Raw genomic sequence first — 27,811 nt, forward strand, 5'->3', positions numbered from 1 at the left:
ACCGTGGCCAGAGTGAGCCGCTGCACTGCCTTCAGCCCTCGCTGGGCCGTCCAGTGAGCTTGCAGCTCACAAGGCCTCCCCGGCAGGGCCGGCCCGGGACCCGCCCTGCACGGGAGGACCGAGGCTCGCAGAGGCTGACTGCCCTGCCAGTCACCTGGGGGGAGGGGCTTGAGTCCAAGCCACTGGCGCAGCTTCTCTAGGGCCGGGGCAGTGGGAAAACCCAGTGCGGCTCCCGCCGGGACAGCTGTGCGAGCTCGGGCCAGCTGCACGGTCGGTGCTAGCTTTGTCTCCTCGCGGTTGCAGCCGTTTTCTGTGAAGCTGAGCGAGACCGTGGATCCGGAAAAGAGGCAGATGCTGGAGCGGACTCAGCAGGCGGTGAGGCGTGCCACAGAGCCGCTGGAGAGGGCGCTGGAGGCCCGGCTGGCCGAGGAGGAAGTCCAGAGCTGCGTGCAGGTGAGCGCCGCGTCGGCCGCGGGACGGGTCTGCACTCCAAACTGCCCCGAGCCCGCCACGGCCACGTGGCAGAGCTGGGTCCCACCGCAGTGAGACGTGGGGTCCCCGGGAGTCCTGCTCCTGCCCCCGGGGCCCCTCCCTCACTTCCAGCACACAGGCAGGCCGTGCCTTTGGGACGGGGGCGTGGCCTTCGGTGGGGGTCCCCCCAGGGCTGTGCAGTAGAGAGGGAGGCGCCAGAGACGGGAGCAGAAAGTGTGGCTGGAAAGGCCTCCCGCGCCCTCCCCCAGCTCCCGTCTGGTGCCGGGTGCCCCGCTGTTGAGGGAGGCTGCAGGGCCAGCAGGGGCAGGCAGGGCACCTCTGTCCTCCCCTGAGGCCCGCTTCCCCGTCTCCCTCCCCGGGCGTCCCCGGCAGACGCAGGTGGTGGGGCGTGACGGGAGTTGTGCGCACGGCCTGCAGGCCTGCCCCCCTCAGAGCACAGGTGCACAGGTGCCGTCCGCCCGCCTGCCTGCCTGCCTGGGGCCGTGCCGTGGGTCTGCTGTCCTGACCCCTGGGCTCTCTGTCTCCCGGCGTTCCACTGAGAGCCTTTCTTTTAAAACCGTGGTAAAACGCGTGTACAATTTGCCATCGTAGCTGTTTGTTTACGTGCAGGGTCTGGCAGCATTAAGCACGTTCATACTGCTGTGTGGCCGTCCCCATTGTGCGTTTCTAGAACCTTCTCCGGCACTGACGCTGCAGCATGGGAGGCCGGCGTCACAGCGGTGGCTTAACGGACTGCACCACAGCCCCAGCCCCGGCAATTCTGTTTTTAGCCTTCTGGCGAGCTGGTGTTGGTCCCACGGTGTCTGTACCACAAAGCCACCCCCACCCCTGCGTACCAGGGCTCCGTCTTTTCCACCCAGATGGGCGGAGCCGCTACCCTGTGGCTGTGGTTGTGTTCCCTTAATGCGAATGATGAGCTGTGAGCTGAGGAGTCACATTTGTAAGGGTTCTTCAGGCTGGGCACCTGGGATTCAGGGCACAGCCGAGTGACCGTGTCCGTGTGGCCTTTGTGTCTGGGATTCTCTGGAAGCACTCACAGGACTCGGCACAGTGACACAGCAGGGACACATGGAGGGGGAGCCTTCCAGATGCACACACAGGTGTCTGAAGCTCTCTTGCAGGAAGGACCCAGCCACCGGGGGGTGTCCTGCCTGGGGTCGCGTGGGCACAGCTGCCAGGGGGTGTCCTGCCCGGGGTCGCGCGGTCTCAGCCAGCAGGGGGGTGTCCTGCCCGGGGTCGCGTGGTCACAGCTGCCAGGGGGTGTCCTGCCTGGGGTCGCGTGGTCACAGCTGTCAGGGGGTGTCCTGCCCGGGGTCGCGTGGTCACAGCTGCCAGGGGGTGTCCTGCCTGGGGTCGCCAGGGGCACTTCAGCTCCCAGGAGAAGAGCTGGCACAGCGCCCAGGTGCCGGGGCCACCCTGCCGCAGGCCTTTCTCGGCCGGCAGCTTCAGGTGCGCGTCCCTGCAAGTGTCGCTCTTGCTCGAGCCGTCCGGGCGTCCCGACTGTGCGTGTACCCCCACATGGCAGCGCCAGGCTCTCCTGATGACCGTGAAGGGAGCGGGCGGCGGCGAGCCAGTGCTCTGGGTGTGCCCGTCTCCCCCTCTGGGGCCCAGCCGCGGCAGCCGCCCCTCCCGGCTGGTCTCCCGGCTGGTTTGCGCTGCCCGGTCCGCTTTCTCAGAATGAGGTGCTGGATTCCAGCGCAGAGCCGCCGTCTGCTTCTGTCCTGGGGAGTGCTCTGTGCCTTGAGTCTGCCCCACGCCGATGTAAATGCACTCCTGTGTTCTTCTAGAGGTTCGCAGACGCTGTCACGTGTTTGGTCGTCTGAAAGGCACACGGCCTTCCATCTCGGGGTTTATCGCCCGCGTGCCCTCGGCAGGCGGCGGCAGTCTACGTGAAGCCGCGGCCCGCCGCCCCGCCGGGGTGCGCGTTGGCGGGAAGCTGGGCTTGGACCCGGGACGCAGCATGGGCTGCAGGCCTCCTGGTGCTGTGCCAGACGCCACGCCTCAGGGCTGGGGTTCTGTGGCTCACGGTGAGGTCCGCAGGCCCCTCGAGGGTCGTGAGTGGCGTGAGCAGGGGTCTGCGCGGTGAGGGAGGCGGTGGCGCCTCTGCACCCACAGGCACATGGCTGCCCGACGCCCCCTGGTGTCCACCATGCAGCAGTCTGAACCTTGTCCCTTTGGGGCTTCATGGCTTATGGCGTCTTTATCACCCGGGTACACGTGACGGCGAGGAGCGGAGGTGATCAGCACCACTCTCGGCCCCTCCCTGTCCCTGAAGGCTGGGGTGGGGCTGTGGACTCTGACTCTCATCCCTAGGCTGGCCCTCTGGGCAACCAGCCCCATCCTGAGGTTGCCGGGAGCCCGAGAGCTGCTTCATTAGGACGAGGGATGCTCCTGTCGCCCAGGAGGGTGCTAGGGGTCTGGGGTCTGGGAGCCGGGAGCAGAGACGGCTGGGGTCCCCCGGGGCGGGCTGCCTGCAGGCGGCATGTCGCCTCTGCGTGGTTCGGGGCCCAAGAGCTCGTTTCTCTGGCGCCGGGCACCGCTCCACGCCCGTTGTCGGGTGTCCTCGCCATCCCCTCACCGGAGGGCGCCTTGGTCACTTCCTTTCCTGGCAGCGGCGGGAAAGCTGCCGTCAGCGCCCCGGGCGGGGTTTTGCCTGGGTCTGGCTTCTCAGCTCTGAGTGGGTGCCCAGCAGCGTGGTCGCCGGGTGGCGGGGCCAGACCGGGCGGTCTCGTGAGAAGCGGCCGAGCCGCCAGCGAGCGCTCCTATGCTCGGCGTGCAGCCGGCGTTGTGCGGTAGGCGTTTCGGCCGCTGTGACAGCGCCTGGTGGTGTCCGGCTGTCTGCGCCTGCGTCCCCTGACGGCACGTGATGTGGGCCTTCTTTTGGTGTGCTTGTTTGCCCAGTGTTCATCTTCGCCGGGAGCCAGGAGCTTCTCCCGGGTCTGCCGCGGGGCTGCAGGGGCCCAGGCACGTGGGCATCGTCCACTGCTTTCCTAGGAGCGTTCCCGGGAGCTGGACCAGAAGCGGAGCAGCAGGACTTGAACCTGTGCTCACGTGGGATGCCGGCGTCCGAGGCCGTGGCTCAGCACCGGCCCCGGTATCACGTTAACTTTGAATTCTGCCCGTTCACTGGTGTGCGACAGGCAAGCGCTCGGGGTACGTGAGCCTGTGCGCCACGCGGACTTGTTTGTCTGGAAGTCTGCTGGTCCGCCCTGGGGTTTCCGCGGAGACGGTGCGCATCCGTGGTTAAACACGGCGCTGCTCGGCTTCCTGCAGATGGGAGAGGAAGCGCGGGCTCGCCCTGGCCTGGTCCTGGCCCTCGCGGGCGCCACGTGTCACCGCCCTAATACCAGGCCGAGGAGGTCCCCGCGTGCCTGCTGTACTCAGAGCGTCTCCTGTGTAGGAGAGGCTGGGCTCTGCCGGGTGTCTTCCTGCCGCCATCTGCTCACGGGGCTGCCACGGACTCCGTGTGCGGATGCTCCCGTGTTGAACCAGCCTCATGGCCTGGGCGGTTCCCGCTGCGTCGCCAGGCTCACCGGGCTGGTCCTCGGCTGCGGGTTCCCGCTCGTGTTGACCTGTTGCTTTCTCGCTGGGGTCTCTGGTTTTGCTGTGAGGGTGATGCTGGCCTCAGGGGATGACTTAGGAGCTACTCGATTTTTATTTGCGGCTTATTTATTTTTAATTATTTCATTTTATTTGGAAGGCAGAGAGAAAGAGACAGAAATCTTCTGTCTGCTGGTTCACTCCCCAGATGCCCACAGCAGCCAGGGCTGGTCCAGGCCAAGGCCGGGAGCCCAGAGCTCCTTGCACGTGTCTCACGTGAGTGGCAGGGACCCACATACTCGAGCCATCACCCGCTGCCTCCCAGGCTGCCTCCCAGAGGGCCGGATTGGAAGTAGAGTAGTTGGGACTCAGGCCAGGCCCTGACGTGGGCTGTGAGACCCCAGCACCAGTGGCTGCCGGCGACGTCTCCTGACAGATACAGCGTGTTTGATCTATTGCTGTTGCTTTAAGTTTTTGCTATTTTCATTTCACTGGAAAGGCAGAGAGAGAGGAAGAGAGCGAGGGACCTTTCATGCCTCTCCCCAAGTGCCTGCAGTGGCCAGAGCCAGGCCAGCCCGAGGCCGGGAGCCGGGAGCTCCACCTGGGTTTACCTCTTGGGTGGCAGGAACCTGAGTTCGAGGGTCGTCATCAGGTGTGTCCAGGTGCGTTAGCAGGAAGCTGGGGCAGAGACGTGCAGTGGCTGGGCCTCGACCCAGGCGCCCGAGCCACGCCACGGGGCCTGCTGCCCCGAGCAGCATCGTGACTGCTGTGCAGGTGTCTGCTCGCTGTGTCTCCTAAGTTTTGGGAGATTGTCGCTCCCCCTCTTCGTGGAGGAACGACACTAAACCCTGCCTAGGTTTCCTATCCGAGTCACGGCACCGTTATGTCGCTCCCCCTCTTCATGGAGGAACGACACTAAGCCCTGCCTAGGCTTCATATCCGAGTCACGGCACCATTATGTCGCTCCCCGTCTTCGTGGAGAAACGACACAGGACCCTGCGCTGTTCTTTGGTCTGCTCGGCCCTCCCCGGGTTTGCTGCTGGTTCTTCCCGGGTTGGCTACTGTCCCTTCCACCTCCATGGAAGGGCGGTTCCCCCTGCCACATTCCCCACTTCCGCGGGGGAGCGGCACACCGCCGGCCGGCTCTCTCGGGGGCTGCACAGGTGTTCCCTCAGATGTTCCTCTTAGATGTTCCTCCTGCATGTTGTCTCTCTCCTCCTTTATAGTCCTCTTCCACCAATCCCAACTCTGCTACCCACACGCTGAGTACGCTGCTCTCCTCCAATCAGGAGCAGGTCCTACAGTTTATTGGTTGAACTGGAGGCAGCTGTGTAGAAGCTGTTTTCTCTTCTCCCAGCGCCATATTGTGGGAGAGCAGATGCATAGAATAAGTCTTAATTCCAGTAACTTAGTCTAGTCCGAGTTGCTCCCCACAGGAGATGTGTCAAGAAATTGTTCCGGGGCCAGTGTTGTGGCGTAGCGGGTGAAGCCGCTGCCTGCACTGCCAGCTTCCCAGGTGCGCGCCGGTTTGTGTCCCAGCTGATCCGCTTCCAATCCAGCATCCTGCTCCGTCTCTGTTGGGAGCCCAGTGAGGGGCGTTATCAGTTTTTTTTTTTATTTATTTACTTATTATTTGAAAGGCAGAGTGATAGGGAGAGAGAAGGAGAGATCTTCCATCCTCTGGTTCACTCCCCAAGTGGCCACATCAGCTGGCCAAAGCAGAACCAGGAACCCCATCCAGGTGTCCACGTGGGTGCAGGGGCCCAGTTACTGGAGCCATCGTCTGCTGCTTTCCCAAGCACTTTAGGGGGGCCGGATCAGAAGCAGGGCACTGGGCACGGTCCTGGGGTCTCTTTACCCCGCCGGGCCCCCCAGCCTCCTGCCACGTCTCCTGGAGCTTGCCCTGCGCCTTCGAGCCACTTTTCCCCCCTTGGGGTATGTCGCAGGATTTTCCTGGTAGAGGAGCTGCTGCGAGTGGCCTTGGGTCTGTTGGGGGGATGCCGGCTCTCGCCTCTGGGTCAGGTTGGTCTGAGCGGCTGTGCCCCTGGGCCGTGCACCTCACATGCCTTCCTCCCGCCTCCCCCCTGGCCTGGAGCAGGGCGCGGGGGCTTCCCTATTGCAGAGTGGAGGCCGCGGCTGGCTGCAGGTGGGTTTGTGCTCAGCTTGGGCAGCACCCGGCAGAGGAGGCTGTGGCTCTGTTGTTCTGGGGTCAGGGTCGCTGATGAAGGATGGAGACTTGTCTGCTGTGGTCCCGCGGGCTGCCACACCCACGACAGACGGGTCTGCGTCTGCCAGGCTCTTCCTGCGTTGTGGGGTGGGGTCAGGGAGCGGGTGCAGGGGATGCAGCTCGCAGCCTCGGGTCCCCCTTGGTTTTAGAGCGTCTCCCTCCCTCCCTCCCTCCCTCTCCCTCCCTCTCCCTCCCTCTCCCTCCCTCTCCTTCCCTCTCTCTCTCAATTTGAAAGCCAGAATGATAGATCAAGATCTTCCACCCACTGGTTCACTCCCCAAATGGCTGCAATGGCAGGGCTGGGCCAGGCTGGAGCCAGGAGCCATGAGCTCCCCACCCTCAGAGTAGGAGTGTGTGTGCGTGGATGTTTGGGGGGGTCCCAGCCTGGGAGGTTTTATTGTGGGGCGTTTGTCGTGTTTCCGGCCACAGCCACCCTGTCCCCTGACTCACCTCGGACCTCTGGCCTTGGGCTGTGACCCTGACCCTGCTCCAGGTCACGCAGAGCCCCAGATGCCGCCGTGCATGGTGGGGGACTGGCGTCTGCCTTCCAGCGGGAGCTCCGTGGGGACGCCTGTCACACCCACAGCGCCGGCTGGAGGCGGCTGTAGCCATCCAGCCGGGAGCTGGCGACTCTGGCTGCACGTCTGTGGGCTCAGTGTGCCGGTGTGGGGCGCGGCGCCCACGCCCGTGTCTGGCTGCGCGTCTTAGGGCTCGGTGTGCCGGCGTGGGGCGCGGCGCCCATGCCCGGGTGTCTGCCTCTCTCTCTAGGTGCTGCTGGAGGAAGCCAAGGACCTGCTCTCCGAGTGGCTGGACGCCAGGTTTGGCAGTGAGGTCACTGACAACTCCATCTTCTCCACGCTGCCCAGGTTCTGGGAGGCGGAGTTCCACAAGGACATGGAGGCCCTGAACGTGAGTGCCTCGCCGTGGTCCCGGCCCCTGGTGACGTGGGGCCTGTGGTGGGCTACACCGCTTCCCTTGGCCGGCTCAGTGGAGTGGCTCAGTCCGCCCTGAGCCTGAGCCACGAGGCAGGAAGGCTTTTCCTGTGTTGTCTCCACGCCTGGCCCGTGTGGCTGCCCAGAAGCTCGGGGCCCAGGGCTCCCACAGGGCGCAGTCCTTACTGTTCCCAGGGGCCTCTGGTGGGGCAGAGGGGAGAGACGGCTGTGAGGCTGGGGCTGTTCCCTGAGGCGGGCATCAGGGGACCTGGCTCGGGGGCTCGGGTGCCTGCAGGGCTGAGACGCCCGAGGACCACGGGGCACGGGGGCTTCCTGCTGTCTGAGTCGGTGCTCCCTGCGGCGTGGTTCCGAGGTCGCAGGTTTCGGAGGGAAACCCCCAGGACATTGCCTCGCCACCCACAGGTTCTCCCCCCAGACGTCTTAACCCGGGTGAGCGAGTATGTGCCGGAGATCATCAGCTTCGTCCAGAAGATCGTGGACAACGGCTATGGGTGAGTGCTGGGCCTCCCGGGCCTCAGGCTCCCGGCTCGGCCGCTCGGCCCGCGCGTCTCTGCAGCTGGCGTTTCCAGCAGGGCTCACAGCCCAGCGTCTGTGGCTCTCAGCGCCTGTTTGCTGGACCCTGCTTGGGCACAGCACCCGGTGAGGCTTGGGGGCCTGGGGCCGCCTCCCTGCCACCCGGCCAGGGGATGAGGCAGGCAGGAGCTGCAGTGACCAGACCCCCCGTGCGTGCTGCCCAGAGCAGCTCAGGCCTGGGCCGATGGTGCGGCCTCCCCCTCGATGCAGATCTGCTGGGTGGCACAAGGCTGTGTGCCCAGTGTGCAGTGTGGGCAAGCCCAAGGCCAGAGGGGACCGGGCAGAAGTAAGCGGCAGGCTTGTAACGCTGTGCTGGGCCATGCAGGGGCAGAGGACAGACTCAGAGAGGCGGGGCGGTCAGGCTGGGTGGTCCCTGCTGTCTGTGCTGCTGCCGCCGCCGCCGAGAGCAGGGCGCGGCCGAGGTCTGAGGGCTCCGCAGGCTGTCCCCGCGGTCCCACGAGTCCCCGTTCTTCGTGGTTTCCAGCTATGTTTCCAACGGCTCCGTCTACTTCGACACAGCGAAGTTTGCCTCCAGTGAGAAACACTCCTACGGGAAGCTGGTGCCCGAAGCCGTGGGTGACCAGGCGGCCCTTCAGGAAGGGGAAGGTAAGAAAAGCCGCGCGCGCGAACCACGCGTCCCCGGAGCCGCTGCTGGCCCGCGGGGCCTCGGGAGTGGCCGAGTGTGAGGCTCGCTGTTTGGTTTTGTGCTGTTTTCCTGTTGGTTTCCTTTCATCTACTTGAAAGGCAGAGTCAGAGACACGCGGAGCCTGTGTCCGCTGGTGCACTCCCCAGATGGCCTCAACGGCTGGGGCTGGGCCAGGCCAGAGCCAGGAGCCCAGCGCGCCGTCGGGTGTCCTGCGTGGGCGGCTGAGCCATCGTCTGCCACCTCTCAGGACGCATTACCAGGAAGCAGAGTCGGATTTACCGCACAGGAAAGGCAGAGCCGCAGGGAGAGACGGTGCAGACGGAGAGCTGTCTGCCGGTCTCCCCAGGCGTCTGCCACGGTCAGGACCGGGCCAGGCGGCAGGCATCTGGGCTCCCACATGGGTGGCAGGGTCCGGCTGAACCATCTGCTGCCGGCCCGCAGGGCCTGAAGTGCGGCAGCCAGAGCTGGAAGCAGAGCCGGCACTCGGGCGTCCCAAACAGTGTCCTGTGTGTGTGACACGCACGGAGCACTGCCTGGGGCGGGAGGGTGCGCCTAGGGCCTGTGGGGCTGCAGGTCTGTCCGCTGCGGGGAGCCTCTGCCGTGCCCATGCCGCGCCCTCGCGGGGCAGAGAGCTGGACGGCGCCGCCAAGTGCGCACCCAGCCGGGAGGTCGCCTTGCGCCAGCCGCAGCACTCGTGTGTCGTTAAGAAGCGAGGATTGACGAGCCCAGTGTGCAGTCAGCAGAGCTGGGCAAGCAGCAGCTGCCTGGTGGGGGGAGAGGAGATGAAGTGCACGCGCTCACGAGGCCGAGCGCTGTCGCGTCACGGAGGCAGGAGAGAGAACCGACAGCTCCCCGCAGCCTCGCAGCAAACCCGGGCCAGGTGTCGGTGCTGGGGCAGCCGTACCCGCGCCAGCGTGCTGGCTCCCGGCCCCTGGCCTCGTAGGACTTGGGGAGTGACCAGCAGGTGGACAATTTCTCTCCCTGCCTTTCAAATTTAAAAGAAAAAAAAAAATCAGGACACAAACTGCGCATGACTTGCGATCTTGTTCTAAAAGCCCTTAGCGAACAGAGCAGGCACTGCAGGGCGAGAGCCGGGCAGAGGGCAGGCGAGGCGGGGCTGGGCGGGAGGGCCCTCGGGGTCCGGGCAGGGGGCCGCTCTGAAGGCCGCAGGAACAGCCCCAGCGCCTCGCTGCCTGGCCCCAGCTGCGTTGTTCTCGCTCTGAAACGCCATGTGCTCTGGGACCCGTTTGCTCGCCCACTGCCTGTAGGACAGGTGTGGCCGGGCAGCAGAGCTGCAGGCGGGCGGGACATTGCCCCCGCCATGTGACCACCCCGCCCCCAGGGCAGCCGGGGAGCATGGTGCTGTGTGGCTGTGCCACTAACTGGCACAGACGGGTGGTGGCACGGGCAGGCGCAGCCTCGGGCCCTGAGCGCTCCCGCCGGGCAGGAGGCACCTGGCGGGCAGGGCTGAGCCGAGCACAGCTGTGGGGGCGGGGGAGCGACGAGGCCAGAGGAGAGGAGGGGCCGTGTGGTCTGAAGTGGGCATGAGCATCGGCAGTGGCCGCGGGGGCTCTGGGTGGGAGAAGGGGGATGAGCCTTTGTCCTAACTTCTTGCAAAATACGTTTAAAAAAAATCGGGCACGAAGCTTCGTGCGTAGCCGTGCTCACGTCGAACCTGCAGGCCAGTGCACGGAAGTGATACCGTAATGTTCCTGGGCCCAGGGCGACGGCGACTCCCTGGCCTGAGCGTCCTACGGCAGTGCACGCCTGTGTTTCCCAGTGTCCTCTTGGGTTTGATGGAGCCCGGCGCTTCCTGGAGGCCACAGCCGGGGCCCTGGCAGTGGCTTGGCCCTTGCTGCCGCGGGGCTCCCCACAAGGGGGCGCCAGCACGCAGGAAAGGCCCGCGGTCCCTGCCCGCCAGGGCTGGGCTCAGTCCTGGCCCCTGCTTGCCAGAGAAACTCCCTGTGGTGACGCCACGTTCCTTGCAGGGGCTCTGCCCACCTTGCACCCCGCGGGCTGCGGGCCGTGGGCCAGGTGTCTCGTGTCCGTGTGTCTCGCTCCTGTAAGAGCCGGTGCCAGGGGCCAGCAGCCCCGTGCCCACAGGAGCTGAGTGCCCGCTCTCCCCGCGGCTCAGCTCCTTGTGCGTCCTGGAGCAGCCTCAGGGGTCCCTCTGTGTGAGCCGGGATCCCTGAGCCGTGGCCCTGCGAGCTGCCCCCGCTCCCGCCCGGCACACTGTGGCTCCTGGCAGAGCCGGAAGAGGCCACGGGGCCAGGGTGGGGGTGTGGCTTCCCAGGGCTCGCTCGCATGCTGGCGTGCAAGGCTGGGGCTGGGTGTCCTGAGTCCCTGTCCCCCGCACAGGTGACCTGAGCGTCTCGGCAGACTGCCTGAGAGAGAAGCGCTCTCCCAACGACTTCGCGCTGTGGAAGGCCTCCAAGCCCGGGGAGCCATCCTGGCCGTGCCCGTGGGGCAAGGTGAGCAGCACCGGGCCTGAGGGCGTTGCCTGGCAGAGCCGGGGCCTCTGGCGCTCGCCTGCCCTCCGGGCCGCGTTGCCGGCTGTTCCCTGGGACAGCAGTGCCATCGCCAGTGCCTGGGGCGGGGGCGGGGGCTCTGGAAGTGACTCAGGCTGCAGCAGAGGCTGCTTTGAACTTTACGGGAGAGAGTGCCCCTTGGGTTCTTCTCTGCTGTTTGTTTAGACGTATGTCATTGAGTTGAAAGGCAGAATGACAGAGAGAGGTAGGTCTTCTGCCCTCTGGTGCACTCCCCAAATGGCTGCAGCAGCCAGGGCTGGGCCATGCTGGAGCCAGGAGCTTCCTCTGGGTCTCCCACGCGGGTGCAGGGGCCAGGCACTGGGGCCGTCTTCTGCTGCTTTCCCAGGTGCATCAGCAGGGACCGGATTGGAAGTGGAGCAGCCGGGACTCGAATCGGTGCCGTGAGGGATGCCGGGGCCACAGGTGCCGGCCCCATCCCTTAGGCTTTCCACTTGTGCAGTTTAACACCTGTTCCAATACAGTTCAGAGGGATTTTTAGTTTATTTGAAAGGCAGAGAGACAGCTCCTGTCTGCTGATTCACTCCCCAGATGCCCACAGCGGCCCAGCTGGGACCAAATCCAGGAGGCAGGACCCCAGGCACTGGGGCCACCACTGCTGCCTCCCAGGTCTGCATTAGCAGAGCTGGGGTGAGGAGCAGAGCCAGGTGCCGGCCCATGTGCTGCTGTGGGCACTGGCGGCCCAGCCCCCAGGCCAGACTCCCGCCCTGGGTCGCAGGGGTTAAGGTCCCTGCCTTGGAGCAGCGGAGGCCTTGGTGAGCCACGCAGGTCACCACGGGCCGCTTGGGTCTCTGCAGGGGCGTCCAGGATGGCACATCGAGTGCTCCGCCATGGCGGGCACCCTGCTGGGAGCTTCGATGGACATTCACGGAGGAGGGTTCGACCTGCGGTTCCCCCACCACGACAATGAGCTGGCACAGTCAGAGGTAGGGGGGAGCATGCTGTTCACCACAGTGCCAGGCGAGAGCCAGCCCCGGCCTTTCTTTTTTTCTTAGATTTATTTATTTAATCAGAGTTACAGAAAGACAGAGAGAGAGGTCTTCCATCTGCTGGTTCACTTCCCAGATGGCCACAACAGCTGGAGCTGGGCCGACCTGAAGCCAGGAGCCTGGAGCTTCCTCCAGGCCTCCTACACAGGGGCAGGGGCCCAAGTACTGGGGCCGTCTTCTACTGCTTTCCCAGGCCATAGCTGGATCGGAAGTGGAGCAGTCGGGACTTGAACTGGCGCTCATGGGATGCTGGCACTGCAGGTGGCAGCTTTACCCGCTGTGTCACAGCGCCACCCCCTCGCCCCGGCCTTTCCTGATGGAACCTGACACCTGCCTCTGGGTGGGTTGGTGGAATTCTGGTTTCCCACGGTGCAGACAGGCCGGTGTGAGCCAGCCGTGTCCGCTGCCCGGGGCGGCCCCACGCAGGCAGCGCGCAGCTCCTGGCAGGCCAGCAGGCGGGGGTGCGGTGCCCCCACACCACGCCCAGCCGGCAGTGGCCCTCGTGCCGCGGTGGCCGCAGCCTCCCCACGTCTCCTGCAGGCCTACTTTGAAAACGACTGCTGGGTCAGGTACTTCCTGCACACGGGCCACCTGACGATCGCGGGCTGCAAGATGTCCAAATCCCTGAAGAATTTCATCACCATTAAAGACGCCTTGCAGAAGCACTCAGGTGAGCGGGCCCACCCGGCGCCGCGGCAGCTTGGGGGGCCGGGGCGGAGAGCGAGGAGGCCGCGGCGGCTCGGGACAGGGGCCGGAGAGTGAGGAGGCCTCAGAGGCTTGGGGTGGGGGCTGGGGCGAGAGAGTGAGGAGGCCGTGGCGGCTCGGGGTGGGGCCCAGAGAGTGAGGAGGCCGCAGAGGCTCGGGGCCGGAGAGTGAGGAGGCCATGGGGGCTCGGGGCGGGGGCCGGGGCCGGAGAGTGAGGAGGCCGCGGCGGCTCGGGACAGGGGCCGGAGAGTGAGGAGGCCGCGGCGGCTCAGGGCAGGGGCTGGAGAGTGAGGAGGCCATGGAGGCTCGGGGTGGGGGCCAGGGCCGGAGAGTGAGGAGGCCGTGGGGGCTCGGGGCGGGGGCCGGAGAGTGAGGAGGCCGTGGGGGCTCGGGGTGGGGGCCAGGGCCGGAGAGTGAGGAGGCCGTGGGGGCTCAGGGCCGGGGCCGGAGAGTGAGGAGGCCGTGGGGGCTCGGGCGGGGGCCGGACTGTGGAGTGAGGGCCGCGGTCTCCTGCAGCGCGGCAGCTGCGGCTGGCCTTCCTCCTGCACTCCTGGAAGGACACGCTGGACTACTCCAGCAACACCATGGAGTCGGCGCTCCAGTACGAGAGGTTCCTGAACGTGAGTCCAGCTGCCGCGGGCGGAGTGTGTCCACTGCGGCCTGCACCTTCTCTCGCGGACACATGCATGGCGTTGGGCACCGCAGTCCAGGGCGGGGGCGGGGTGAGGGCGCCTGCCTGCTCACCGAGTCTCCCGTTTCCAGGAGTTCTTCCTCAATGTGAAGGACCTCCTGCGAGCCCCGGTGGACGCTGCCGGCCAGTTCGAGAAGTGGGAGGAGGAGGAGGCCGTGCTGAGTCACAGGTAAGGTGGCAGCACCCTCTCCTGGGCACCCTCCCCCAGGCCTGCCCTCTCCCTGGGGCCGACCTCTCCCTGGGATGCCCTCCCCCGGGTGCCCTCCCTCAGGCCCTCCCTCCCCCTGGGCTGCCCTCCCCCCCCTGGGCTGCCCTCCCCCTGGGGCTCGTCTGCTCTGGGGGCCCTGGTGGCGTGGGTCCCCCGGGCAGATGCTGTGCCTGCTGACGAGCAGCCCTCGGGCCGCTGGACCTCGTGGAGGGCGTCCACAGTGCGGTGTCTGGCCTGACCGTTCGTGCTGCTTCCTGTCTCGGTCAGCTTCTACGACAAGAAGGCGGCGGTACACAAAGCCTTGTGTGACAATGTAGACACTCGCACCGTCATGGAAGAGCTGCGGGCCTTGGTCAGCCAGTGCAACCTCTACATGGCGGCCCGGAAGGCCGCGAAGAGGAGGCCCAACCGCGGCCTGCTGCAGAGTGTCGCCCAGTACCTGACGCACCTGCTCAAGGTGAGCCGGGCGCCGCCCCTGTGGCCTAGACCCCTGATACCTGTGCAGCCTGGCTCCTCAGCACCGCTGTGCGTGCCGTGGGCGGCGCCCCGAGGCTTGTGGGACCTCAGGTGCCTGCTGCCTGGCCCTCTGCCTGTTGGGCTCTGGCGACCACAGCCTGGGGAGGTGGCCAGAGCTCGGCCCGGACTCGCCCAGCTGCACATGAGGACACCTCGGGCCTGGGTTCTGGGTGTTCAGAGCTGTACTTTTTAAAGATTTATTTATTTATTTGAAAGGCAGAGTTACAGAGAGGTAGAGGGAGAGAGAGAAAGAGAGAGGGAGGGAGGGAGGGAGGGAGGGAGGTCTTCCACCTGCTGGTTCACTCCCCAATTGGCCGCAATGCCCAGAGCTGTGCTGACCTGGAGCCAGGAGTGTCTTACAGGTCTCCCACGTGGGTGCAGGGGCCAAGGACCTGGGCCATCTTCTACTGCTCTCCCAGGCCACAGCAGGGGGCTGGATCGGAAGTGGAGCAGCCGGGACTAAAGCTGGCGCCCACGTGGGATGCCCACTCCGCCACAGTGCCGGGCCCAGAGCTGCACCTTCTTCCCCTTCCCGGTCGTGGGCTCCAGCAGAGGGGCGGCTCCTGGGCTCGCCGGCTGTGCTCGTCCCAGGAGCGGCCCTGCGTGCGGCTGAAGTCTGTTTCTTCTTTTTTAAGACCTTTATTTATTTTACTTGAAACGGCAGAGACAGAGAGAGGTCTTCCCCTCACTGGTCACTCCCCGCATGGCCGCGCTGGCTGGAGCTGGGCAATCCAAAGCTAGGAGACAGGAGCTTCTAACAGGTTTCCCACGCAGGTGCAGGGGCCTGTGTGCTTTCTACTGCTTTCTCAGGCCACAGCAGGCAGCTGGATTGGAAGTGGAGCAGCTGGGACTCCATCCCGCGTGGGACGCGGCACTGCGGGTGGCGGCTCTACCCGCTACGCCACAGCGCCGGCCCCTGAAGTCTGCTTCTTTTCCTAGGTCTTCGGGGCCATTGAAGAGGAAAGCTCCCTGGGCTTCCCCGTCGGAGGGCCTGGACACAGCCTGGACGTAAGTAGGGCCGCTGGGCCCAGGGGCTGCTCCGGGGCCTCGGAATCTGCCCGTAGGCGCGCCTCCCTGCTCCGGCTCCCCTGGCGTCTCGTGGGCGTCTCTTACTCTCAAGCCTTGGACATACAGAGAGGGCGCTGGGGCCGTGCAGCCCGGACCCTTGCAGCCTGAGCCTCTGGCTGAGTCAGCGCCAGCTCTGGGTGCGGAGGGTGGGGTCAGCGTGGGGTGGGGCTTCGGTCGCTGACCATCCGCGCCGTGTGCAGCTCCTCCCGGGACACCGCCTGGCTGGGCGGCCTCTGTGCTGCTTGGGCTGCAGCCGTGTGGCGTCAGCAGCTCGCCACCCCGCAGGGCATGGCTTCGGGGCCCTCTGCCAGAATCCTCACTGCCAGCTCCCCCTCACGTAGCTGTTTTCTCTTTTTAAAGTTTGATTCATTTGAAGGGCAGAGTTAACAGAGAGGCAGAGAGAGAGAGAGATGTCTTCGTCCACTGGTTCACTTCCCAGAGGGCCACAACAGCCAGGCTGGGCCAGGCCAAAACCCCGAGCTGGGAGCTTCGTCCAGGTTTCCCACAAGGGTGCAGGGGCCCAAGCACTTGGGCCATGTTTGCTGCTCTCCCAGGCCATCAGCAGGGAGCTGGATTGGAAGTGGCACAGCCGGGACACGAACTGGCATCCCAGCACCCGTGTGGGGTCCTGGCGTCATGGGCAGCAGTTTTGCCCACTAGGCCACAACACCAACCCCCTTGGTACTTTACAGAAAGAACCTACACAGCTTCTGTGTCCTTGTGCAGGGGCCCCAGGACGTGTCTTAATGTGAAGTGCTGCCATGGCTGTGGGCGGCACGTCAGACCCCGGCGGCCCCCCGGAAGTCAGCCATGAGGCCCAAGACAGACGTTTCATGGCCATGGCGACTCAAATGAAGCCACATCTTGGGCCTCTGGTGTTACCCACATGGCCAGGTGCCTGAGCATGGTCATTTTGATGGCCAGGGGTCACCAGACCCAGGCCAACTTGGAGAGACCCTTGCGGCTCTCCTGAGAGCCCGAGTGGCTGCAGATGGGGACCTGAGGCCAGTCCGGCGGCTGCAAGGCTGGCGGCCTCTGTGCGAGGTTGGGCCCCAGGGAGCTGCACCCCGGGCTGGAGGCGCCTTGGCCCTGGCAGCTCCCCCCAGTTCCTGTTTCAGTCTGCTCACCAGCCCTGACGGACGGCACATGCAGGGAGGGGGTGGAGCTGGGGCTCAGTGGGAGCTGTGATGCCGTATCCCGAGTGGGCACCGAGTGGAGTCCTGGCTGCTCCACTTCCAGTCCAGCTCCCTGCTGTGCCAGGAAGGCAGCAGAATGTGGCCCAGGTGCTTGGGCCCCGCACCTGCGTGGGGGACCTGGAAGGAGCTCCTGGCTGTGGCCTGGCCCAGCTCCAGCCATTGCAGCCACTGGGAAGTGAACCAGCGGATGGAAGATCTCAATTCTCTCTCTCCCTCTCTCTCTGTCTCCTCTCTGTTACTCTGCCTTTCAAATAAATAAATTAATTTAAAAAAATTTTTTTTTAAATAAAATAACAGCAGAAAGCCTGTTTCACCCCCTAGCAGTGAGAGAAATGTAATTCAAAGGCTCTTCACAGAGACTGAGTCCCGCTGGGCTGCTGCGCTCAGTGGCGTGACTTTGCGATGGGCGCCTGGTCCCCGCCGTGGCTGTGGGAACCGGTCTCTGTGTCGGTGCTGTGTGTCCAGGCAGCAGGCAGCGCATGGACATGTGTAACTTTAAAGATTTGCTCCATTCATGTGTTGGAAAGGCAGAATGAGAGAGCGAGCTTCCGTCCACTGATTTCACTCCCCAAACGGCTGCGACAGCCAGAGCTGGGAAGCCAGGAGCCTAGAACTCCAACTGCGCCTCCCGAATATTTGGGGGCCGTCTTCGCTGCCTCCCAGGCACAGTTGTTGGGAAGCTGAGTGGAAGGCATAGCGGCCCACAAGCAGCTGGTACGGGGCGCAGCTTAACCACTGCCCCACATGGCCCCACACGCCCCCCAGGACACAAGCACGGGTGTGGCCGCTGACCAGACGCCGGCACGGCCCGGCTCTGCGTCCAGCCTGTGCTCCTAGAGAACCCCCCGAGACCGCGCGTTTGCTGTGGGGCAGAGTGACCACGCGTCCCGCCGCAGGTGCACGGGAAGCTCTGTCGGGCCCGCGTTCCTGAGCTGCGCGTCACTCGCACGCCAGTGTGGACCTGTGCCGTGCCGCGTGCTGCCGGGCGCCAGTCTGAGCGTAAGTACAAGGCGGCGCACTTCCCTGCGTGAACCTGAGCCTCTCCCCGCAGCTCGAGGCCACGGTCATGCCCTACCTGCAGGTGCTGTCGGAGTTCCGGGAAGGAGTGCGGAGGATCGCCCGCGAGAAAAAAGGTGAGGACCGGCGCGGCCGTGCCTGGCAGCCACAGATGCCCGCTGTGGGCAGGACCCCGACGTGGCGCTGCTGAGGGGGTAGGGCCGGGGCTTCTTTGCCTGCAGTCGTCGGTGGCAGAGGCGTGGGACAAGGCCCGGCCTGCTCGGCCTTGCCCCTGCACTGGGTGTGTGCTGCCCTGCCGGCCCGCATTCCTGCGGGGAAGCTGGCACTCCCGGGGTCGCTGCTCATGGCTGTAGCGGGCGAGCGCCTTGTACTTGGTGTTGCCGAGACGTGCCTCGCCATCCCTGCGCAGCCGCCCCTTTGCCCTCTGACGTCCCTGAGGTGCGTGTGGCTTAAGACTTGGGAGATGCTGCGCCAAACGGCCTGGCTGCCTCCCCGAGGGGCCTCCCTGGTGTGGGGCCTGGAGCAGAAGGGTCGGCTGGGCTGGGGCTGGCGGTCAGTGGGAGCGCAGCGCGTGGCGTCCACTCGCACAGTCCGCCATGGGGCTCCCCTGGCCCAGCGCTCCCTCTCCTGACAACAGCAGTCACCGCGTCTTGAGTGCGCGGGTCCTGCCGTGTCCGGGGACCATGGCCAGGACAGCCTTGCTCCCGCTGGGTGCCCTACCTGTCGGCAGGGATTCTTGCCCAGAGGCAGCCGTGCCTGGGCTGCCCCCTCGGGAGTGCCCAGTGCTCCCAGGGTGGAGCCCGCCTCTCCCAGTGCCTCTCCCCAGGCGGAGCCCGGCTCCTGTCCAGGGCCCGAAGGAGGCGTCCTCTGCGCCAAGACCTAGCAGGCAGCAGAGGACGCAGGTCCACACTGGCGTGTGAGTGACACGCAGCTCAGGGACGCGGCCTAACAGCTTCCCGTGCACCTCAGAGAGACAGTGGTCACTGTGCCCCAAGACCCAGCAGGCAGCGCGCTAAGCCTGGACGTACGTCCCAGCAGGCAGCCTCTAGAGGTCTCGGCTCCGCGCCTGCCGGCCGTGCGGGCAGCAGAGCCAGTCCTCCGGGGCTTCCGTGGGAGACGCGCAGACTCCCCGCTTGGCTCGGTTTAAGGTTGTACTTGCTGTCCTAAGAGCTTTGGTTTTTTAATTTACTTGAAAGGTAGAGTCACAGAGAGAGAGGTCTTCCATCTGCTGGTTCACTCCCCAGATGGCTGCAACAGCTGAGCTGGGCCAGGCCGGAGCCCGGAGCCAGGGGCTTCTTCCAGGTCTCCCGAGTGGGTGCAGGGCCCAGGGATTTGGACCCTCAACCTCTGCTTCCCCAGGCCTCAGGGGCGCCGCTGTTGCGGGCAGCGGAGGAACTCCGCACGTGGCGGCTGTCTGGGCAGTGAACCAGCGGATGGAAGTCTCCTCTGTCTCTCTGTTTCTCCACCTTCAAACAAATAAGTTTTAGGAAAAAAAAAAAAAAACAGAAGCAGCTAGCACATCCCGTATCTGAGTACCTGGGTTCAACATCTGGTTCCACTCTTTTTTTTTTTTTTTTTTAAGATTTATTTATTTCTCAATCTATTTGAAAGGCAGGGCGACAGAAAGGAGAAAAAGCGAGGTGTCTTCCACCTGTTGGTTCATCCCCGATGAAGCCAGGAGTGGGGGACTCCACCCAGTCCTCCCCCACGGGCGGCAGGGCCCAGGCACCTGGGCTGCCCTCTGCTGCCTCCCCACACGCAGCCGCAGGGAGCCAGGTTGGAGCTGAACCAACGCCGTGCGGGTGCCGGCGCCAGCAGCGGTGGCTGAACCTGCACCCAGCGCGGCTCTGGCTGCACTCTGACCCCGGGCCCTGCTGGTTCAGACATGGAGGCCGTGGTGAAGGCTCAGCTGGTTGGATGCCTGCCAGCCACGGGGGAGACCCAGATGGAGCTGTGGGCTTCCGGCTGCGCCCTGGCCCCGGCTCAGCGGTTGTAAGCATTTACCAGTGGGTCCAGCAGGCGGAGTGCTCTCTGTCGGACTTTCCCTCGCTCTCGAAGTTTTAAAAATGTTTTTACAACTTCCGGGACAAGCACGTATTTGGCACAGTGGTTCAGCTGCCTCGGGGGTGCCTGGAGGGAGCTGGCCTCACCGGCTGTGCACCCTGGGAGGCAGCAGGTGGGCCTTGCCACTGCACGGGAGACCCGGGATGAGTGCCCTGCTCCTGGCTCAGCCTGGCCCAGGGGATGGAGAGTTCTCTCTGACTCTCTCTCTTTCAAATAAAAGTTTTTAAAAATTTGGGGTCTGTGTGGCGTAGCGGGTAAAGCCACCACCTATGACACTGGCCTCCCAAATGGGCATCGGTTTGAGTCCTGGCTGCTGCACTTCCAGACTCAGCTCCCTGCTAGTGGCCTGGGAAAAGCGGAAGGTGGCCCAACGGCGTGGGCACCTGCCACCCATGTGGGAGGCCCGGATAAAACTCCTGGGTTTGGCCTGGCTGAGCCCTGGCCGTTGTGGCCAACTGGAGAATGAACCAGCAGATGGAAGATCTCTCTCTTCCTCTCTATGTAACTCTGACGTTCAAATAAATAAAATCTGTAACAAAAATGTATTTTTATTTAACTGAAAGCCAGAGCAGTAGAGAGATAGCACTCAGTATACTAATGTGATGGAGTTGTTCCCTTTAAGACGGTTAGTTTTATGTGAATTCCACCAAATTATATTGCTCAAATCTAAAAAAAAATTTTTTTTTTTCCCAATTAAAAAATGGCCATGGCCGGGGCTGGGCCGGGTAAAGCCAGGAGCCAGGGGCTTCGTCTGGGTCTCCTGCGTGGGGCAGGGGCCTGGGCACCTGGGCCACCTGCTGCTGCTCTCCCAGGCCATCAGCGGGGAGGGAGCTGGAGCGGAAGTGGAGCAGCCACTTGACCACAAGGCTTCACCCTCTGCACCACAGTGCCGGCCCCGTGATGAGGATCACGGAAAGTGGCGTTGTTTCAAGATTGATCTTATTTATTTGAGAGGCAGAGGGACAAAGAGCGAGAGGAAGGTCTTCCGTCACTGGTTCACCCCCCGATGGCCCCACAGCCAGATCTGGGCCAGGCCGAGGCCAGGTCTCCCACACGGTGCAGGGCCCGGCCCGGGGCCGTCCTCCACAGCTCTCCCAGGTGCGCTAGCAGGGAGCTGGAGCGCAAGTGGAGTGGCCAGGACACGTGGATGGCAGTGTTGCAGCCATGGCGTAGCCCGCGGTGCCACAGTGCCCGCCCTCACCGGCACCTTCACCACTGCGCCAAGCAGCTGCCCCAGCTGCAGTGGAAGTCCCCACCCGGGAAGCCTCTGCCGACTGGCATGACCCTGCCCACCTGCCTCCTCCGGCAGCACCGCGGCCCCTGGGGGCTCTGCTGAGCCAGCTCGCGTGTCTACCGCCGTCCCCGGCAGGACTTTGGTGCTCTCCAGCGTGGGCTGTGAGCTGTGCCGCTGCGGCGCTGGGGAGCCTGGATCTGTGTGCCCCGTGGTCAGGCCTGTGAGGCTGTGGGGCAGTGAGGAGTCTCCTTGAAGTTTCTGGGGCTGAAGACCTTTGAGGCCAGGTGCCCAGAGGCCCGCGGCGTTGGGCGAGGCGGCCCCCTCCCCTCTCTTCAGAGGCCTGACGCACGCAACCCCCTGGGCCCCATTCCTCCAGGGAGTGTGGCTGGTTGGGGGAGGCCTCATGGGGCCTACCCTGAGGGTTCCGTCACGGCGGGGCTGGGGTGGCGCAGGCCTGGGGTGAGGCCGTGAGCTCCCAGGAGGCGTGTCACCGTGGTGCGGGGTGCAGTCTTGCTCCCCTCCAATGGGTGTGCCGTCTGGGCCCCCGCCTCGATGTGTGCCCCAGGGTCAGGCGCTCCTCGGGTGGCTGGGGCAGAGCAAGGAACCCGACACGAGGGGCACTGCTCCGGGGGGGCTCAGACCTGGGGAGACGCTCAGGCGTGGCTGCTGTCGCGGTCCTGGGCCTGTCACGGGGGTGGTGGCTGCTGCCCAGTGCAGGGTCCTGCAAGCTGGGGAACAAGGTCAGGTTCCAGAGTCAAGGCCGCTCCTTGGAGAGCAGCGGCTGTGGGGACAGAAGGCTTTGTTTCCTGTCCTGCTGCTCCAGAGGCTCTGGGAGAGGGACCCGCCTCCACTCGGATACCTGGGGGCCAGGGCAGTGAGGGCCTCGCGTCGTCGTCCCCCCCCCCGCCCCCGTCCCATCAGCCCTGAGGCTGGGGTGGAACCTGAGCGCCCGGAGAAGCTTGGGGGGGGTGGGCAGAGGGCGTGGCTGGGGCCCAGTCTTCCTGAGTGCACCCAGGACCAGGGGCTTGTCGGGGGCCGCATTCCCTGACCACTGCTCCCGACAGGAAGCCCTGCTCCTGGTGGCACTGGCCACTGGTTCTGTCTCTGATGCACACAGAGAAACTGGCCTGGAGATGAGAGTGTCCCCCACGGACCGAGGCCGCCGCCGGCAGTCTGGGTCCCACCCAGGCCTTTGGCGCAGTGTGTGGACCTTCCTGGCAGAGCCACGGCAAATCCTCTCAGGCTCTCAGGCCACCTGCGTGTGGGCAGCCACCTCCCACGGAGCCAGGCAGCAGTCTGCTTGGCTTGGCCTCGGCTCAGCTCCTTGCCTTCCGAGTCGTCACCAGCCAGCCCTCCTGCCCTCGGGGGTCCTGGGACAGCTCCAGCCCCGACCCCATGGAGCTCACAGTCCCGGGACCAGGCTGGCCTGGCCGTGTTGAGAACAGCCAGGCCTGCAGGACTCGGGTGGCACCGGGCACCTGGGGGCTGCCCCCGACTCTCGGAGCGTCCAGAGCGACCAGGGAGCTTGGGGCTCTTTCTGACGGCGCATCAGGTGGCGTCCCGGCCGCGGTGCTGGCCGGGCGCCTCTGGTCCTGGCCTGGCCCGGCCCGGCCCTGGGCCCGCCGTGTCTGACAGAACTCGTCTTCTGCCCACAGTCCCCGAGATTCTGCAGCTCACTGACACCCTCCGGGACGAGGTCCTGCCCGAGTTGGGGGTGCGGCTGGAAGACCACGAAGGTGGGTGAGGCCCTTGCGCTGTCGGCCGTGTTTCAGGGAGCCTGGGTGGCCGAGGAGGACACGGCGGAGGGGACAGGCCGCGGGGAGAAGTCCCAGGCGATTCTGAGTGTTGTGAGGAGTCCCAGAGCGGAGCCCCCAGCCGGGTCCCCGCAGTGCCCCCGGCGCTCACCGACCGGCAGCCACCAGGGCTGCCTCCAGTGTGTCCTGTTGGAGAGGCAGAGTGGCTGAGAGCGAGAGTGCGCTCACCCGGGCTTCCAGGGCTGAGCCAGTCTGGAGCCAGGAGCCAGGAGCTCCCTTGGGTCTCCCGCTGCCTCCCCAGGCACATTAGCAGGGAGCTGGACCAGAAGTGGAGCAGCCAGGACTGAACCCGGCTCTCCTGTGTGTTCCAAGCTGCGGCCTAGCCCGCCGCGCCGCGGGACCTGTCCATCCTCAGCTGAGGTCTTCCCTGTGACCCTGCCTCCGCGGCCGCCCCCACAGCACCAGTGTCCCCGTGTGCAGGAGGCCTGTGTTTCCGCCTTCGCCCGAGGGACCTGCCTGGAGCTGGTGCTGCCGGTGAGGGCGGTGAGGCGGCCCCGGGCCCCGGGGCTCTCACGGGCCGTCTGCTCCGCAGGGCTGCCGACCGTGGTGAAGCTGGTGGACAGGAACACGCTACTGAAGGAGAGAGAAGAGAAGAGGAGGGTCAGTGAGCCCGGCCACGCCCTGCCGGGGCCTGGTCCCCCGGGTTCTCATCTGGGGGCTCATTTGCTGTCCCAGTGTCCAGCGCCAGATGCAGCCAGGAAGGAGAGCCGTCTTCTCCAGCGGGCCCCCCAGGCCCCCCCCCCCCCCAACTCAGAGACCCTCACCCTCAGCAGCCAGTGCAGGCAGTGGGACAGTCCGTGCTCAGAGCCGTGCTGTCTGGCAGGAGAGAGGGGCCCTCAGGGTGCAGGCCCTGCCCCTCCGCCACCCGCAGGTCTGAGGGCCCTCTTCCCTCCCTGGTGGCCTCGTCCAGTCCACCGCCTGTCACGTCCTCCCAAGACCCTCCTGTGCCCAGAGCAGTCCGACACCAGGACGTCCCAGGGGGCTGCGGCGTCTGCCCCGCTCCTGTCTAGGCAGTGGCTCCCCTGGGCCGGGTGCCCGGGGTCAGCCGGTGCAGAGCTGTCTCTGGCCGCCACGTGACTCCGCCCCTCCCAGGATGGGCTTCTCTGCTGCCCACCGTGTCCAGAGCAGGGCCAGCGAGAGTCCTGGGAGGAGTGGGTGGGGCGGGGAGGGCCCAGTGAGGTCAGCCTGCACCAGGCCCTTTGGTGAGGCCCCTCGCCGTCCTGTGCTGCTGCCCTAGGCTGAGGACGAGAAGCGGAGGAAGAAGGAGGAGGCCGCCAGGAGGAAGCAGGAGCAGGAGGTAGCGCGCGTGCGTTTTTCCGGGGTGGGGGCTGCCGGGCACGTGCACTCTGACCTCGTGCTCCACGGCTCAGCCGGCTACGCGGGGCCCTGCCCTGTGCCGCTGCTCCCGGAGGACCCCTGCCCTGCTTGGGACGGGGGAGCAGCCCGCGCGTGGGGCCCGGGGGCCGTGACCCTGCGTCCTGTGTTCCAGGCGGCAAAGCTGGCCAGGATGAAGATCCCGCCCAGCGAGATGTTCTTGTCCGAAAGTGACAAGTACTCCAAGTTTGATGACAACGTAAGGCCTCCTCCTTCCCGGGCTGTGGGAGTGCTCGGCCTCGGCCGGCTGGGGTGGGCCGCGCGTGGCTGACCAGGGGCCGCCCCGCTGCAGGGTCTGCCCACTCACGACTCGGAAGGCAAGGAGCTGAGCCGAGGCCAAGCCAAGAAGCTGAAGAAGCTCTTCGAGGCGCAGGGCAGGCTGCACCAGGAGTACCTGCAGATGGCTCAGAACGGGGGCTCCCCGTGAGGGCCGGCGGCTCCCCGTGCAGGCCGAGGCCTGCTCTGGCGGGTGCTAATAAAGCCTTGTGAACAGTGAGGCCCAGCCACCCTCCCTGCGCGCCGCTCAGCCGAGCCAGCCGAGGGCGGCCCACGCGCACGGCGATCGGCGAGTCCCTGCTGTGGGTGCCTTGAGTAGGAAGGAGGCTGCTCAGACTGGCAGATCCCGCCGAGCCCCAGACAGGCGGCTCAGGCCGGCCTGGCTCTGACAGTGCCCTGCAGCTTCTCCCCGGGCAGCCCCTGGCCAGCTGCTCACGACTGCCATCGGTGACAGCAGGCTCAGGACCTGCAGGCTGGTGGGGGAGATGGGGGCCTCAGCCCCGAGGTGCAGTGTCGGGGCCACGCCCACGCCCAGACACGCCTGACGTCCTTGGTTGTGGCGGAAGCAGAAGCCAGAACCTGCGAGGCCTGTGCCAGGACCTGGGTGCTGTCCACTTGCTGTGTGTGCCCAGCAGACCCTGCGCCCCGGCCCTGCTCGTACGAAGCTGCCCTTGGTCAGGCAGTGCCGTGTGAGGCCAGGGCGAGGGCTCGGGCGCTGCTTCACACCTGTGCCGGTGACGCACGCGTGCGCTGTGGCAGAGCCGGGCCCCAGCCTGTGGTCGGGGGCGCTTGGTGCAGCGAGGGGCAGCAGCGTGGCCTGCGTCGGCGAGGACGCTCTGGGCATCTGTGCGTGGCGTGTGCAGTGCCCGTCCGGGAACAGCGTCCCCAGAACCAAGCGCAGCAGGCTTGTCCCAGCCGCCTCCTGTTCCGGCGTCAGCACTCGGCACTGGGCTGGCGGGGCCGTCACGCCCTGCACCCGGGTCCCGAGAGGGAGGCCTGTTAGGACCTAACCTGCGGGGTGGCGATGCCCTCCCCCCCTCCCCCCGTGAGCGTGGGGGATGGGACGTCCGGTAGCTGTTCCAGAAAGTGCCACCTGCCGCGAAGTCACTTGTCAGAGCGGTGACCTCGGGGAAGAGGGCGGCTTCGCTGACAGAATCTGCCGCCGTCCTAGCAGGGTTTGTCCTGAGGCCGGAGAGTCCAGGAGGGTCCCGCGGAGCCAGCAGCCACGCGAGTGGCGGCTGGCAGAGTTGTGCTCGGGCGCCATGGGCCCTGGCAGAGCCGGTGAGCGCCCTGGCGCCGGCCGCCGGATTTTGACGGGAGGTCGGGGAGGTCCCTGCTGCCCGCGACGGGTCAGGCCAGCGCCGTGATGCCGGAGCACCGGTTCCGATCCCGGCCGCTCCGCTTCCCGTCCGGCTCCCTGGGACTGCCACAGAAGACGGCCCAGGTGGGGCTGCAGGCTCCTGGCTTCAGCCTGGCCCAGACCGGCCCAGACTGGCTCAGTCTGCCGTCCAGTGGCGTAAACCAAAGGATGGAAGATCTGTCTGTCTCTGTCTCTCCCTCCTTCACCGACACTCTATCCAGTAAATAAATGGCTTTTAAAAAATTAAAATTGTCATTTTTCTTCTAAACGTCTTTTTTAGTTCCTTGAAAAGCAGAGAGACAGACGGCTCTGTCCCGTCCGTCCACTTGCTCACTCCCCGAATGCCTACAGCAGCAGGGCTGGGCCACGCCACAGCCGGGGGCCGGGAGCGCCGTCCAGGCAGGTCTCCCAGTGCCCCAGCCAGCGCTGCTGCCTCTCGGGGTCTGCCGGAGTCAGAGCGGAGCAGGAGCTGAACCCCGAGTGCTCGGGTAATTTCCTCGTACAGACGGCAGAGCATGGAAACCCGGGTAGCTGTGAGCACCCCAGGGCGTCACCCATTGCCCCGGGAGAAGCAGGGGAGCCGGGGCACCCTGTGCCCAAGAAGGGCCGCTCTGGGAGACAGAGTCGCGACAGAGGACGCAGGGGGACCGGTGACAGGAGCTGGCAGGACGTGGGACTGAGTGGACGAGCCGCCGCTGCAAGGGTCTCGTGCACCCCTGTGGGCGGCGTCCCTGAAGTCCGCACGGTCGGGGGCGGCTCTGCGCCCTCACCGTGAGTGAGCCAGATGTTGGTGCACCCTGCGGCCCTGGAGGCCAGTGCGGGGCTCGGCTCTGCGGCTGTGCACAGGTGGCAGAGCCAGGCGCGTCCCCTCTCCCCTGGGAACTATTTCAAGGCCACCGGGGGGCCCTGCTGGAAGGGGTAGTCACTCAGCCAGGACAGGGACACCGACTCGGCCAAGGGTGTCCGTGAGCCTGGGTGGACGCGGGCATCAGCGGAGAGCTGATGGACTCCCAGCGTGGGATGCAGCGTGACAGGCCATGAGGCCCCACACTGCCCCCCACGAGGCCCCACACTGCCCCCACGAGGCCCCACACTGCCCCCACGCTACCCCACAAGGCCCCACGCTACCCCACACTGCCCCCACGCTACCCCACAAGGCCCCACGCTATCCCCCTGAGGCTCCACACTCCCCCTCCCCCACAGCTCCAAGAATCAGATTTACTCTTGTTTTTCCCAAGGATAAATCTTTGCCAGTTTTATTATCAAAACGTCATGTGGTCATTATTTGCAAATCAAAAGGTAGCAGAAGGTAGCAGTGGGAAGGCCCCGCCTCCCGCAGTGTGGTGAGCCCCTGCTTCCAGCGCCTCCCCTCGGTGTGAGGCTGGCCAGGCCCCGCCCGCAAGCTGACCGCCTGTTTCACCCTGCCTGTGTCCCTGTGTGGTCCCCAACCATGCAGCCCTGGGCAGGGAGTTTCTGGGGCATGGGGGAGGGGGCAGGGAGCCAGGCGGTCTGCCAGGAGGACACGGATGGCGATACTGACCGCCGGGCGCCCAGCGATAATGCAGACGGTGGCGGCGAGGACAGGGTGTCCAGGTGAGGGGGCTGCCAAACAGGCGGACACAGCCACAGGCTGTGCCTGGACAAGGCAGAGCCTGGCTGAAGAGGGTACGGAAGCCGCCAGGTGTCAAGGAGTCCTGGTGCCACCCTGGGAGTTGTCAGCCCTGCCCTATTCTGACCTCGTCGGCGGGGTGGTGAGGGCACAGCTTGGTGTCACGATGGGTAGAGGGCCCCGGGGGCCTGATGGTGCTGAGGCTGAGCAGCAGGGTCGGCTCGCGGTGTCGGCGTCCGTCCACGGGGACAGGGGACGTGGGACGTGGGCTCGTGGTGTCGGTGTCCGTCCACGGGACAGGGATACAGCTTGTGGTGTCGGCATCACCCACAGGGACCAGGGGACGCGGCTCGTGGTGTCGGCATCACCTAAGCTTGGGCTGGAAGTGAGTAGGCCTCTCCCAGCTCAGGGGTCTTCCGGGAGGAGAGAACATTTCTGGGAGGAGACGGGGCCCCGTGGAAAGCCCCTCAGGACCTTGGGAAGTCTCAGGGGATCCCAGTGGTGAGGGGGGAGGGGCCCTTGTCGGGGCAGCTCTGTCAGACACAGACGCTGGGAACGCTGTCCCCAGGCATTGAGGGGACGTGCCAGGAGGCTAGGGCAGATCAGGTGTCACGTGTGGGGACTGGGCGGAGGCCTGTCTCCCCCCACCGCAGGGCAGGCCCTGGCCTCTGCCCCACCCTGGGCTCTTAGTGGGCCCCCGTGTGTGGCGGGAG

General features: G+C 65.6%; 1 protein-coding gene across 5 annotated transcripts in view; it reads left to right on the plus strand.

Annotated features, from left to right (window-relative positions):
- CARS1 (cysteinyl-tRNA synthetase 1) overlaps positions 1–24,349 on the plus strand; it is a 36,918-nt gene extending 12,569 nt beyond the window's left edge. For 4 of the 5 annotated variants that reach the window (XM_070057370.1, XM_070057311.1, XM_070057418.1 and 1 more), the window contains 17 exons: positions 304–453; positions 7,028–7,168; positions 7,615–7,703; positions 8,270–8,391; positions 10,790–10,902; positions 11,775–11,903; positions 12,507–12,636; positions 13,188–13,291; positions 13,434–13,531; positions 13,838–14,027; positions 15,026–15,094; positions 17,402–17,483; positions 22,321–22,401; positions 23,012–23,079; positions 23,717–23,776; positions 23,969–24,052; positions 24,146–24,349. In XM_070057370.1, coding sequence (XP_069913471.1) covers positions 304–453; positions 7,028–7,168; positions 7,615–7,703; positions 8,270–8,391; positions 10,790–10,902; positions 11,775–11,903; positions 12,507–12,636; positions 13,188–13,291; positions 13,434–13,531; positions 13,838–14,027; positions 15,026–15,094; positions 17,402–17,483; positions 22,321–22,401; positions 23,012–23,079; positions 23,717–23,776; positions 23,969–24,052; positions 24,146–24,280 — 1,845 coding nt within the window. In that variant the 3' untranslated portion in view covers positions 24,281–24,349. Of the gene's footprint in view, positions 1–303; positions 454–7,027; positions 7,169–7,614; positions 7,704–8,269; positions 8,392–10,789; positions 10,903–11,774; positions 11,904–12,506; positions 12,637–13,187; positions 13,292–13,433; positions 13,532–13,837; positions 14,028–15,025; positions 15,095–17,246; positions 17,350–17,401; positions 17,484–22,320; positions 22,402–23,011; positions 23,080–23,716; positions 23,777–23,968; positions 24,053–24,145 lie in introns of all 5 variants that reach the window. The other variant, XR_011382309.1, reaches the window with a different exon arrangement.
- The last annotated feature ends 3,462 nt before the right edge of the window (positions 24,350–27,811 follow it).

Source organism: Oryctolagus cuniculus, chromosome 1 (genome assembly GCF_964237555.1).
Source record: "Oryctolagus cuniculus chromosome 1, mOryCun1.1, whole genome shotgun sequence".
Classification (NCBI taxonomy): domain Eukaryota; kingdom Metazoa; phylum Chordata; class Mammalia; order Lagomorpha; family Leporidae; genus Oryctolagus; species Oryctolagus cuniculus.